The 13,170-nt window shown below is 37.0% G+C and overlaps 1 protein-coding gene across 1 annotated transcript; it reads right to left on the bottom strand.

The window, feature by feature from the left end:
* Positions 1-9,580: 9,580 nt before the first annotated feature.
* Positions 9,581-10,258, bottom strand: LOC110109412 (RING-H2 finger protein ATL78-like). The gene has a single exon (XM_020840479.2). It carries the CDS (start codon positions 10,256-10,258, stop codon positions 9,701-9,703), a length of 558 nt encoding a protein of 185 aa, XP_020696138.1. The 3' UTR covers positions 9,581-9,700.
* Between the last annotated feature and the right edge of the window lie 2,912 nt (positions 10,259-13,170).

Below are 13,170 nucleotides of genomic sequence, written 5' to 3'. Positions count from 1 at the left end.
AGTCATAAACAAATAAGAATATATTAATTATCTATGAAAAAAGTAAAAACAAATTGGTGTTATCAAACATCTTCAAATAACTACAATACTAATAAAGCAAAATCTCTAGAGTAATTAAAATTCAAATCAAAATATTATGCACCACATCTTCAATTTTAATTTTAAAACTATTTTATATTTTGATCCGGTGACTCGTTCATCCATACCAACAGTTGCCTAATTATGCATTTATTAAAACATATTTAAACAAATTAAGCTTCAAAATATATCTAATTTTTTCAATATGAGAAAACTATAAATCCATTTACCTATGTAATATTATTCATCATGAAAAAAATTGGCATTGTTTGGAGTCTTAATTTCATAACAAATTTTATTTTCCACTTATTGTAATATAAATCCATTTCCAATATAATGTGACTATAAATTTATTTACTAATACAATACTTAAACTATATGTCGATTGTCATATATGCTTTAAAAAAAATCACGACTCTCAATCCTAAATAATTGATACTATACAGTTCAACCTTGTGATTGACCGACCATTGATAATTACTATATTGGATTGTCCAAATTTGATCAATGAATTTTAAGGCCGACTAGCTAGGTGATGGTCAATGATATAAATGTGTCAAAAGTCTATAATGCATTATATGACACTTGTAAGAAATAAATGAGTACTGATGAAAATAAAATTTAAAGTGAGATAAATAATAGAAAAGTACCATGCACTTCATGGTTTAAAACTTGACAAGTATATTTCATGTTCTAACAAATACTCATACTTATTACTTAAATTAAATCTTTTATTTATTTACATATCAAAGCAAGTTTTTCATTAAAGTTTATTATTGCACTAAACTCGTTAGCCTATAATAAAAAATGCTCAAATTAGTTCAAAAGACTAACAAACACATTCTTACTTTTTCCTTGTATATTTGAATCTTATATTATAATTGCTTATCCCACTAAACATGTAGCTCATCAGATATTTTGATAATTATCCTTCAAACGAATTCTTCAAGGTACATTCCATTTCATTTTAGAAATCTGTAACTTGACAACTGATTCCAATTCAATCATAAACAAATTACAATTAAGTCAACAACAACATAATATAAAAGCAAACTTTCTTTAATTTCAAGCTTCAGCTCATTCCTTCCAGTTTTTACCAAGCAAAAACTCATATCATACTCAATTATGCCACACAAATTCAAGAATTTAGTCTTTTATCATCAACCAATCTTAAGTAAACAAATCATAGTATTAGAAAATTGTCTAGCAAAAGTTTGCAATATGCCCAAAATTTATCGATCAAATGCACTCTAAAAGCAACTCCAAATTCTAAAAATTCAACTTATTTTCTACTATACTGGTTAACTAACATACCAAATTGTTAACTAGCATATCTACAGCAGCTCAATAATAAAATTCAGCTTCCACTACACAGGATGAGAGTGGTAAACAAAGCCTGATCTGAGAAACCATAAAGGGTAGTGCAAATAACAATTTCAAGAATGTCATAGAATGAGGTAAGACTGTCAGAGTTGAGTGAGCAAAGACAATTAAAAAAGGGGCTTACCAAGTGACTAAAACGCATGCCAATGTGGGGTTTGGAAAGGGTTTAGAGACAATAGCAAGTTAAAAACAAAATTTCTAAGAAGAACTACTCAACAGATTCCTACTAGAAATATGTAAATACAATTCTTGCAATGTAAACAAGATACTTTTAAATGTCTATGATCCACATTACCTACTAGCAGCCTTTATTCCCATCTTTCAATTTCTCAAAACTCAGTATTTAGTTAAAACCTCTAACAAATTATTGAAAAGCAGGAAAACAAAAAGAAAATAAAAAACCATAATCTAGGCTCCATGAGAACAAGAAAATAGATCTTTTTATTTCTTCCATTGTAGAAAAGGAAAAAATATTTTGTGCGGAACCCGGACGTCATCCGGAGACCAAACAGAATACGCCACGTCACTTTTTTGCTTGGTAGCGGTGCTCGGTACCGCTGTGTACCGGGTGACGTGGCACTTTTGATTGGTCTCCGGGCCGTCCGGTGTCCGCACAGAATAATTTCTCTTAGAAAAGACATTTTAGGTCAATTAAAATTCTTTCAAGATAGATAAGAAAAACAGCTCAACAGAGTCCTACTAGAACTATGTAAATACAAGGCTTGCAATGTTAGCAATACACTTTAAAATGTTTACATACGTTAAGATCCACATTACCTAGTAGTAGCTTTTTTATTCGCCATCTTTTAATTTCTCAAAACTCAATTTTCATTAAAGAACTATCACAAATTATTAAAAAGCAAAAATTAAGAAAGAAAATAAAAACCATAATATAGGCTCCATAAGAACAAGAAGAAAGATCTCTTTTTATATTCCATTGCGGAAAAGACAGTCTAGATCAATTAAAATTCTTACCAGATATATATCATCCTCCAAATCTCCACCTCTCCAAGGAAAGAATATAGCTTTTTAAACCGTCCAAAGAAATTAGTGACCTTCGTTTCACAATCTCTGCTCATTCTGCTGAGCTTGCCTGGCTTAGAGGCCCTCAGGCCTCCAATAATGAAAGATTAAACCGTCGGAGAGCAAGAAGTGCATAACTCTCTCTCTCTCTCTCCCCCCCCTCCCTAATGAGGGCCATTTAGCGCGGTACACAACGTAGAGGTGACGTGGCACATTCTGGTTGATTTCCGGATGACGTTTGACGTCCTCATAGAATAATTAATCATTTTAATAACCTTGTTAGGAGAGTAGATGTATTAAGTTTAATCTATATTAAGAAGGGTAGAGATAGACTTAAAAAGAGATGGTTAAAAAACATTAAAAATATAATTTTTTAATTAAATTTAAATGATATTTTGACTCTTAATAAAATAAAATGGAGAAAATTAATTCTGACCTCATGTGATAGGATAAAGACTTGTTATTATTGTTGGCGGAATGAATGCTCAAACTAGTCCAGTAGCCCTACTAGAGTTATCTAATTTATTTTTAACGAATCTGCTATGAGCTCAAGAGCACCTTCTCATCTTTCTCACTTTCTATCTTCCCCTTCAAGCCCACTCTTCCCTCTTATTAAGGCTTCGTTTGATTTATTTTCCGTTTCGATATAAAAAACGTCAATAGGAGAAAAGGTCTTTTTAAAACGGAAAAAAAGCTAATATATAATGCTTCTCAAAACAATACAAAAACGGAGTTTTTAAAATAGTCTGCTACACATCCAAACATCTTCCACAACTGTGTTTTCCAGTTTCAAACGAAAAAAAAGGAGAAATAACGTGGAAACAAACGAACCCTAACTCACTAATTGGCGCCGCTTAACATTTATCTTCCATGCCTATAAGGTAAGTTAGATCACTATATCTGAATATTTTAAACTTTATAAATGTTATTTATAACACTTTATCATTTCGTAATTATTGTCACTACCAAAATTGATTTATACGAAATCTGCTGGCTATATAATCTCTCTAAATTATTATTATTTTGATAAATTAAGTAGTTTATTTATTTTAAAATTTTTTGGTTCGAGTGTTTCGATAAACCTGAAGATTATCCATAACATTTTTTAATTAATTAATTAATTAATTATTGAAGAACAGCAAGAACCGAGAGGAACAGGGAAAGTAGAGCAGTAAACTTTATTAATGATTATTGTTCTACATAATACAGGTCCAGACATATAAATAGAAGAGGAGTACACTTGTAAGAGATTAATTGGTCATAGGTATATTTACATATATATCCTTAACATTCCCCCTCAAACTGACGAGCGGGAAATAAGAGTCAGTTTGGTCCTCAATTCCTTGAACCTAGACGTGGTGAGAGGCTTAGTCAAAATATCAGCTATTTGATCGGTCGTGCTGATTGGAAGCAACCGTATGACGTTGTTCTGGATGTGTTCTCTTACAAATCTTTGGTCTATTTCTATGTGCTTTGTACGCCCATGAAAGACTGGATTATTAGCTAATGCAATGGTGGAAGTGTTATCGCAATATACGTCAACTGGTTGCAAATGAGAGATGCGAAAATCAGCTAACAACCGCTTGATCCAGATGGTGTCTGCGGTGGCCGAAGCAAGAGCCCGATACTCGGACTCGGTCGAAGATCGGGAAACAGTTGGCTGTTTCTTCACTGTCCAGGAAACGAGAGTGTCGCCCAGAAATGTGCAAAATCCAGATGTGGACTTGCGAGTAAGAGGATCTGAAGCCCAATCTGCATCCGAGTAAGTCCGCAGCTGTAAGGAGGATCGGCTGATTGGAAGACCGTAGTCAGCAGTTCCTTTGATATACCGAAGGAGCTTCTTGAGTAGCAGGGTATGATGAATAGCGGGATCGTGCATGTGCTGGGATAATGCATTGACAGCAAATGCAATGTCAGGGCGAGTTAGAGTTAGATACTGTAACGAACCGATGATTTGACGATATTGAGTAGAATCAAAACAAGGTGAATCACCATCGTTTGTGACTGGCATTTTAGAAGAAGACGGGTTAGCGACCGAATTGCAGTTATGCAATTCGGCCATATCGAGAATTGACATTGCATATTGAGATTGAGAGAGGAAGAACTTATCTTGTATGTGTTCTATCGTGATACCCAGGAACTGATTCGCGGTGCCAAGATCCTTCATTGTAAACTTGGACTTCATTTGATCGATCAAGCTGTTTATCTTGAGATCGTCATTCCCGGTAATAAGGATATCGTCCACGTAGACAAGTAAATAGATTTGGAGATCATCTTTATGAAGCAGCAGCAAAGATGGATCCGCCGGGCTATACGTGAAACCGATTTGCAGAAGAAATTTGGTGAATGTGGTGTACCATTGACGGGGAGCTTGACGCAAGCCGTAGATTGCCTTGCGAAGACGACACACATGGTTTGGATTAATGGAGTCTTCAAAACCGCGGGGCTGTTTCATGTAAACAAGCTCATTGATTTCGCCGTGCAAGAAAGCGTTTGCCACATCTAGCTGACGGATTTTCCATTGATGAAAGAGTGCAATAGTAAACATGATTCGGATCGTAGGTAGCTTTGCTACTGGACTGAAAGTATCCCGAAAATCAATACCAAAAGCTTGTTGGTTTCCCTGAGCAACTAAGCGAGCTTTGTGTCGGGCGATAGAACCATCCGAATTGAACTTGGTTCTATATGTCCATTTGGAGCCAATTATGGAGGCGTTGGGTGGAGGTGCTACAAGATCCCAAGTGCCTTGTTTTTGAAGGGCAAGGAATTCCTCTGCCATTGCCGTACGCCACTCAACGTGTTTGTTGGCATCCAAAAACGTGGTAGGATCCTTTTTATGGTTTCCATCATGCAACAGATTAAGACGTTGAACCGGTCTGAGAGACCCTGTTTTTGTCCTGGTAGTCATGTGATGCCCGGGAAGTGAAGCAGACCTCGTTTGAATCTCTGTTGACAGACGAGTGGTATCGTCCAGGTTACTGTCATGACTCCTTATGCTTGGTCGTGGGCAGTCATTGGATAGAGGAATAGACTTGTCTAGTTGTATCTTGCCATCGGTAGAGTGCAAAACAGACGACGGAATGAGAAGAGGATGAGGCACCGTAGTAGATGCTGGAAGTTCTTGGACTGACCTGTTATGGAAAGGAAATGCTTGCTCGTTAAACTTAACATGTCTAGATGTAATAATTTTATTGGTTATCGGATTTAGACATCTATATCCTTTCATAGTGTCAGAATAACCAATAAAAATACATGATGAAGAAGACGGTGACAGTTTTGTTCGTTGAGTAGGTGGTAAGAGCGGGAAACATTCGCATCCGAAAATTTTTAAGTGAGCATAGGACGGTTTAATATTAAACATGCGTTGCAAAGGAGAAAGGTAATTTGTTGTAGCCGACGGAGCCCTGTTAATCAAGTAGGTAGCTGTAGAGGCAGCCTCCAGCCAAAACGACATAGGTAGACCTGCAGTTTGTAACAGTGTTCGTGTGGTCTCGATGATATGCCGATGTTTTCGTTCGGCAAGGCCATTCTGTTCCGGCGTGTATGGGCACGAGGTTTGGTGGAGGATACCAGCAGCTTTAGTGATCGATTGGAAGTGGTGATTTACAAACTCACCACCACCATCGGTCCGAATTACTTTGAGTTTGCGATTTGTTTGCCTTTCTATAAATTTAACAAAATTGTGAAAGATATTAGGAACATCAGATTTAAGCATAAGCGGAAATAACCAAACAAAACGCGAAAAATCGTCTACAAAAATTACATAGTAACGAAACCCTTGATGTGAGGGAACCGGAGAGGGTCCCCACACATCCGAGTGAACAAGTTCAAGAGGGGCATTGGTAGTGCTGTTAGAGCGATCAAAGGATAGTTTGTGTCCTTTACAAGACAAACAAGAATTACAAGAAAAACTAGTAGAAGAAATGTGTAAATCCGGATTGCTTTTAGAAACCCAGTGAAGAACGCGGGTATGAGGATGACCGAGCCGACAATGCCAATCTTTCTTTGAAGAACACGTAGCAGGCAATGCCGTGGAAGCATGAGTGATTGGATGCGGTCTGGCCGGAATTTTGTACAAGCCATTGTTACATGGTCCGGTGAGAATAACCTGATTGGTCGTCCGATCCTTAAAAACAAAGCCAGTGTCATCAAATGTAATAGAGATCGGGTTATCTTTAACAAGATTGGATATGGAAAGTAAATTATAAGACAAAGAAGGAATATGCAGCAAACGAGAAAGAACGAGCTTACTAGCCGGGGTTGGAAGAATCCCAGCACCCGTGTGAGCTATCGGGATGGATCTTCCGTCCCCTATGGTTACCGTGTCATTGCCATTGTAGGTGTTGTATGGAGCTAGGTTCTCCAAATTGTTGGTCATATGAGACGACGCGCCGGAGTCGATGTACCAATCAACACCCGTATGACCTTCTGATTTTGCCACTAAAGCATTTGAATTCTTGGAAGATCCTTGAGAGGGAACATAGTTGGCGTTGAGTCTATGCCAACACGCATCAGCCTCGTGACCTTTCTTTTTACAAATTTGACAAATTACCGCTGGTTGATTAGAAGTTGTATGAGCGGTATTGCTGTCCTGATATTGTCTGGTTCGACCTCGACGTCCTCTGCCGCGAACCGTATAGAGGGCCGACTGAGCGTCTGGGACTTGAGAAAATTTGATTGCTGAGGATTTTAAATGGATCTCTTCGCTGATGAGAAGAGCGTAGAGATTGTCGAGAGTCATTGTGCCCTGCATAGTACGAATCGTTGTCGTGAAAGATTGATAGGCCGGTGGAAGGCCATTGAGAATGTAAATCATAATATCCTCCGAGTCAATTGAGGATCCCGCTGAGGCGATTTGATCCACTATTTTCTTGACTTCGGTGAGGTAATCCGTCATAGACATGGATTGCATAGAAATATTATGTAGCGCATTCTTGAGCTGGATGACTTTAGAGCGATTCGACGATTGGAACCTTGTGTGGAGCGTCGACCAGATCTCGTGAGTTGATTCAAGATGAATCACGTAGGGTAGAACCGCCGGAGAAATGGTGGAACACATAGCCGTTGCAAGATTCTGATCAACGACAGTCCACTGCAGCGGATCTTGATTGGGATCCCGATTTTCAGTGGCCGATCGAGCTTCAAGAAAAACCGCAAATCCATTGGCTTTGAAGAGCTTAGCGATTTGCGAACTCCAGATAGGAAAGTTGTCCGCCGTGAGAGAGTGCGGTACAAGAAACTTAAGGTTGGAAATGACAAACTTTAGAGATTGAGAGATGGCCGGTGCGGACGGCTGTACGCCGGTGGTTGCCGCCGTCGACGAGGAAGCGGAAGCAGATGTCGCCATGGCGAAGGCTCAGAATCTTGCTTCTCTTGATACCATGAAGAACAGCAAGAACCGAGAGGAACAGGGAAAGTAGAGCAGTAAACTTTATTAATGATTATTATTCTACATAATACAGGTCCAGACATATAAATAGAAGAGGAGTACACTTGTAAGAGATTAATTGGTCATAGGTATATTTACATATATATCCTTAACAGATAGTCAAAGCATCACAGACGGAAGATCAAACAACGGTGGTTAGGAGACTGTAGTTGGATAATAAAGATCAGAAGATTGCAGTCGGGCAATGGCGGTCAGAGGATCACAATCAGTCAACTATTGATTGGTGACATGGTCCGAGGGCTACAGTCAACCGATGGTGATCGGAGGATCTTAGTCAGAAAATGTTGGTCGAAGGATCTTATTGGAGGATCATATTTGGACGACATTGATCAGAAAATCATAATTGGGCAGTAAGGTGACAGTGGATCCAAGAAAAAAGAAAGTTAAAAGGGTTCTCTTACTACTTTACAAAACTAAGTTATGCTCTTCCACAAGTTTCCCACTATAAACTCAGTTGATTTGAGTTTAAGATCAAAACTTTAAGAGATACATTTTTCACTTTATGTACCTGCTTGAGATCTCCGCTTGTTTAAGAGCGAATCGTATCTCAGATTTATTTACTTATTTTAACTTCATACATCCTTTGTTCATGGAAAGTTGTACTAAAGAACTATCTTACGTGTTTTCAAACGCACAAATAATGGCAAGTGGGGTAATTATTCTCTTAATAAAGGCTTGCTTAACGATTATAGCTATTTATTTGTTTTAGAGGCTCAGTTTTCTCCATTTAAGTTTTTCTTTGTTAGTGTAGGAGTGCTGGACACTCAGAATTCACTAATTGATTTGTGGCATAAATCCTTCTCGTACCACTTTAATTGCAGCACTCTATCTGATGAACTTAATTAAATATCCAACCGTATCAATTTGCGAATTATAAATAGCTAGTCAAGTACTTCAAATTTCTCATATTGGAGAGTAAAACTTAAGGTAATAAAATCAATAAAGAAAAAGAAGAAAACTTCTCATGCTTCCAAGTTGGTTACGGGTGCTAGTGATAAGAGCTGGCTCGAGCTCAACTTGTTAACGAGTTCACGAGCCGAGTTTATCGAGTTTTGGGCTCGACTCATTAACGAGTTTGAGTTTGTTGCAGTTAATGTTCAACTCAATTACTCGCGAGCCAGCTTGATTACACGGGATGCAGTACACAGGTGGGAAATGAAAGCATGCGGATGTGGTACGAAATCACGCTCGGATGCGGATCGGGCTGAGACACAATACATGGGTGGTGGGCTTGGACATGGGACAGGACCTCAGACGTGGATCGCAAGCCGGAGGCGGACACGACACGCGAGTGTAAACTCGAATGCGATATGTGGACATAACCTTAGACGAGGATGCAGGCGAAAGCGGACGCAAATCGGCCTCTCGACAAGCATTTTCAGCGGAAGTAGCTGAGCTCGAGCTCGTCTATTGAGTTCAACTCAAGTTCGAGCTCGGGATCTAGCTCACGAGTCCAGCTCGAATTTGATCTGACTTGAGCTTGACTCGACTCGTTTTCACCCTTAAAGTAGGTTGACCGAGGTCAGCTCTTGAATCAACAGTCTAATTAATTTCTAAAGGGGACGGAGACGGACGACACATCATGACTCTTCCAATTATCTCCATTGCCGCAGCCCTCACATGCTAACAACCATCTCTACAATCGAACCCTCTCTTGGGCCCATACCTTGGGGTTCCTTACAGTGCACTTACACGTTCGCATATGATTATAAACATTGTTCTGTTACTAATTTTTATTTGCAGGGGATACTATAGACATAAGGATAATTACAGACTATAACCTACTTCCAATTCTTCCGGCCCCAACGGCTCAATGCCGGTTCGGTCCACCTCTTCCGGTTTGACACAACCAGAGCTCTTCGGGATCCTGACAAAGGGACATTGGCGGCAGCGCGGGCAGGTGGGCCGGGTTAAAAGCCACTGGTCGATGCAAGGCACGTGAAAGCCGTGGCGACAGAGAGGAAGAAGTCGGATCCGGTCGCCCGGTTCAATCTCGGCGAGACAAATGGCGCACTCCGAATCGGAGCCGGCCAGCTTAAGACCGGCTGAAAAGAACTCGACCGGGACCTTGCGGATGGCTCGTCGGCGAGCGGCGGCGCCGGGGAGGACGACAGGGAAAGACTGACTAGAGCGGCCGGAGAGGCGGAAAATACAGCTGACGATGGCATTGAGGCCGAGAGCGCAGATGAGGGCTATGAGAAGGATGGCAAGGATCATGATGACGTTAGTGTCGAAGGTAGTGGAGGAGGGGGAGGATTCGCCGGCGGCGGACTTGGGGTTGGTGATTGTATAGTGGAGCAGGAGGCGGCGGGAGGAGAGGGCCATGGGTTATTGACTTATTGAGTTTGTGATTGCCAGTGTGGAAGGAGAAGGTGTATTTATCGAGGGAAATATTTCCGCGGTGGTTGGTAGAACGATATCAGCATTTTTTTTCTTTTAATATTTAATGAATCTGTAAAATAAAATTTATTCAAATTAATACAAAATTTCCTTTATTTGTAACATATGAAAGACCATTCTCACCTATCAAACTTTTTGTCAAAAGAACTTCAGATATTTAGATGTTATTTTATATTCTGTCATATAGTAAGTCACATAAAAAATTGTGATTATAAGATGTCAAAAAAAAATTTTAGAATAGGTTGTTAGGAGTCTGAAATATCTTTAAAGCTCATTTTAAATTATATAATTATTAATATTAAATTTAATGATACATTATATATATATATATATATATATCCCCCTCCTAAAAGTTTTAAAAACAATAAGATCTTTAGGCAATTGTTCCCAGCATAATTAAACACATTATATATAGGTGTAATTGTTAGGAAATGATGAACCAAATGCAAAGAGAAATAGTAAAGATAATTGTTAATTTGAATTCCAAAAATATCCTTACAACTAAAATTTGTCCCCCGCCATGAGGCATTGCCCCCTTGGACTCTCGACATATATGCAAGGCGTACAACGATCAAGGGTATAAACAAATATGGATAGAGCCAAATTCAAGGCAACTTCAACATACATTTTAATAGAAATTGAATGATTAATCATCTTTAGCCACTTTTTTCTTGTATTTATTGTTTGATCGCTATTGTCCTATTTTTTGTAGCGAAAGGTCGAGCCAAATTCAAGGCAACACCAACAATTACTTATAAGTTTGCCCCCTTAAAAATTAAGGCTGGGTCCGCCCCTGTCATCCGGTTCGACTTTCTCCTTCCAATTTGTTGTCAAGTCCAATTTTTATAACCTTGCTCAATACTTATTCTAATAGTGATTAATAACTCCAAACACTTACCACAATGTCATAGCTTTTTTTATCACTAAAACAAATAAACACAATTGCACAATAGATAATGCAACCATTGTATTAATATAATAAACATGATAATATGGTATTACAACATGAACTCTAGAGTTTTTTTTTTCGTCAAATATAATTAAATGAACACTTGATATCTAATACCATAATAAATTGGATATAATATTTCAATATTGTTTGATTTATTTTCAAATAAGCCAAATTTATTAAAATTTTTCAGTTACATTTCACTAAGACAACTATTAAGAAATGGCCTAATTAAGAAAAAAAAAAAAAAGAATAACATCACAACTATAGAAATCAACCTTAAACTTAAGTCTAAGATAAAAAAAAATCAAGAAATCTCTAAGATCAAATCACTAAAAAGAATTAAGGAATTTATAGAATACTACATATTCCGACTTACAATAAGCATCATATAGCCAATCTCATTAGCGAGTGAGAGTTGATAAAGCATGTCATATGTGAGGGATCATGCGTAAGAAGTATTATTTTCTAAGAGAGCATGACTTCAATACTTAATGTGTTGATGCAGCTTTTTATACATCAGAGGTATCAAATTGAGCTCAAATTACACATAGTCATATGATTAGGCTAGCTTAATCAATAATTAAGGTGAGTTGATGACAAATTACGAGAAATGATCTTATGCACTAAATTATATTAGATATATTTGACTATTTAAGCAAGCTGCTCAAGTGATGTAAATTAGCTTGAACTATTTAGGCTAAACTCACTAGGTTCCTTGGTTCATATTAGGATTAGATCGATATTGGATTCAATTGTGCTATAACTAACTAAATTGAGAGATTGAGGTTTTGTTTGAAACAATTTTATTACTGTTTTCTAAAGCAGCTTTTTAGTAATTTTTTTTTTAGTTTAAGAAATTTTTGTATTAAAAAGCTTATTTAGAAAGCAGTAAAAAAGTCGTCCTAAACGAAGCCTAAGTTCAATTGGGCAGGTATGTTAAGACTGAGCTCATATGATATGAAGTTGATTGCAATAGTTTCTAATTGGAATATGTGGATATTCTGAATTAATTTATGTAAATCCTCATCTAATTACTTCATTCCAAATAGAACCAAAGCTCCAAAGAATGAAACGTCTAAGTTCTTAATCCATTCCTCTTATACCATAAATATTTAAACACTAAAATCCCCAGCACTTAGCTTTAGACCCCCAACGATATATTAAACTATAATTATTTCAACAACACTAAACTACCATAATGTCTGTTTCAAAAAAAAAAAAAAAAAACCCCTAATTACACCTCCAAAATCTCTTAAATCCTATCAATGTTCATAGGATTTTGCAAATCCAAAAATGAAATTTACATTCATACGGTAAAATTCTTATATATTTATGCATCTAACTCCAAAATTTCTATATTAATTACTTATATATTATCATAACATCTAAATTACATTAAAATATAGGCGTGAAGATGTGTTTTATTTTAAATAAGTTAATTTTAATGATATTTATGATGTAATATTTGAGTGTTGTATATATAATTTAGGCATTACAAAGAAAAAAAATTAGGGCTTGATCGTAATAAATTAAAACTTTGTGAAAATCTTAGCAATGATGGCAGCCTCTTGAAATCCAAACAAAGTGGTGACTTTGGTTTAGGTTTCGTTTGGTACAGCTTTCGTACTGCTTTCTAAAACAGTTTTTTAGTATAAAATTTTCTAATTCAAGAAAGTTTTGTACGAAAATGTTATAAAAAGCTATCACAAATGAAACCTTAGTTCATGACAACTTTCTTACTATTTTTTAAAATAATTTTATTGTCAAAATAATTTTGTACTAAATGGCTCCTTTAAAAAAGCAATAAGAAAGCTGTTCCAAACAAATTTTTTTTGTAAAAAATCCTATTCTCATAAGAAAAAATTAAAATAAATATATATAAATC

The sequence above is a fragment of the Dendrobium catenatum genome, unplaced genomic scaffold (assembly GCF_001605985.2).
Source record: "Dendrobium catenatum unplaced genomic scaffold, ASM160598v2 fragScaff_scaffold_537, whole genome shotgun sequence".
NCBI lineage: Eukaryota > Viridiplantae > Streptophyta > Magnoliopsida > Asparagales > Orchidaceae > Dendrobium > Dendrobium catenatum.
This window is presented reverse-complemented; position numbering and strand designations above follow the sequence as displayed.

Bases quoted from the DNA above. Each gene is read 5' to 3' on its own strand.
- LOC110109412 (XM_020840479.2), bottom strand. From the start codon at position 10,258: ATGGCCCTCTCCTCCCGCCGCCTCCTGCTCCACTATACAATCACCAAC.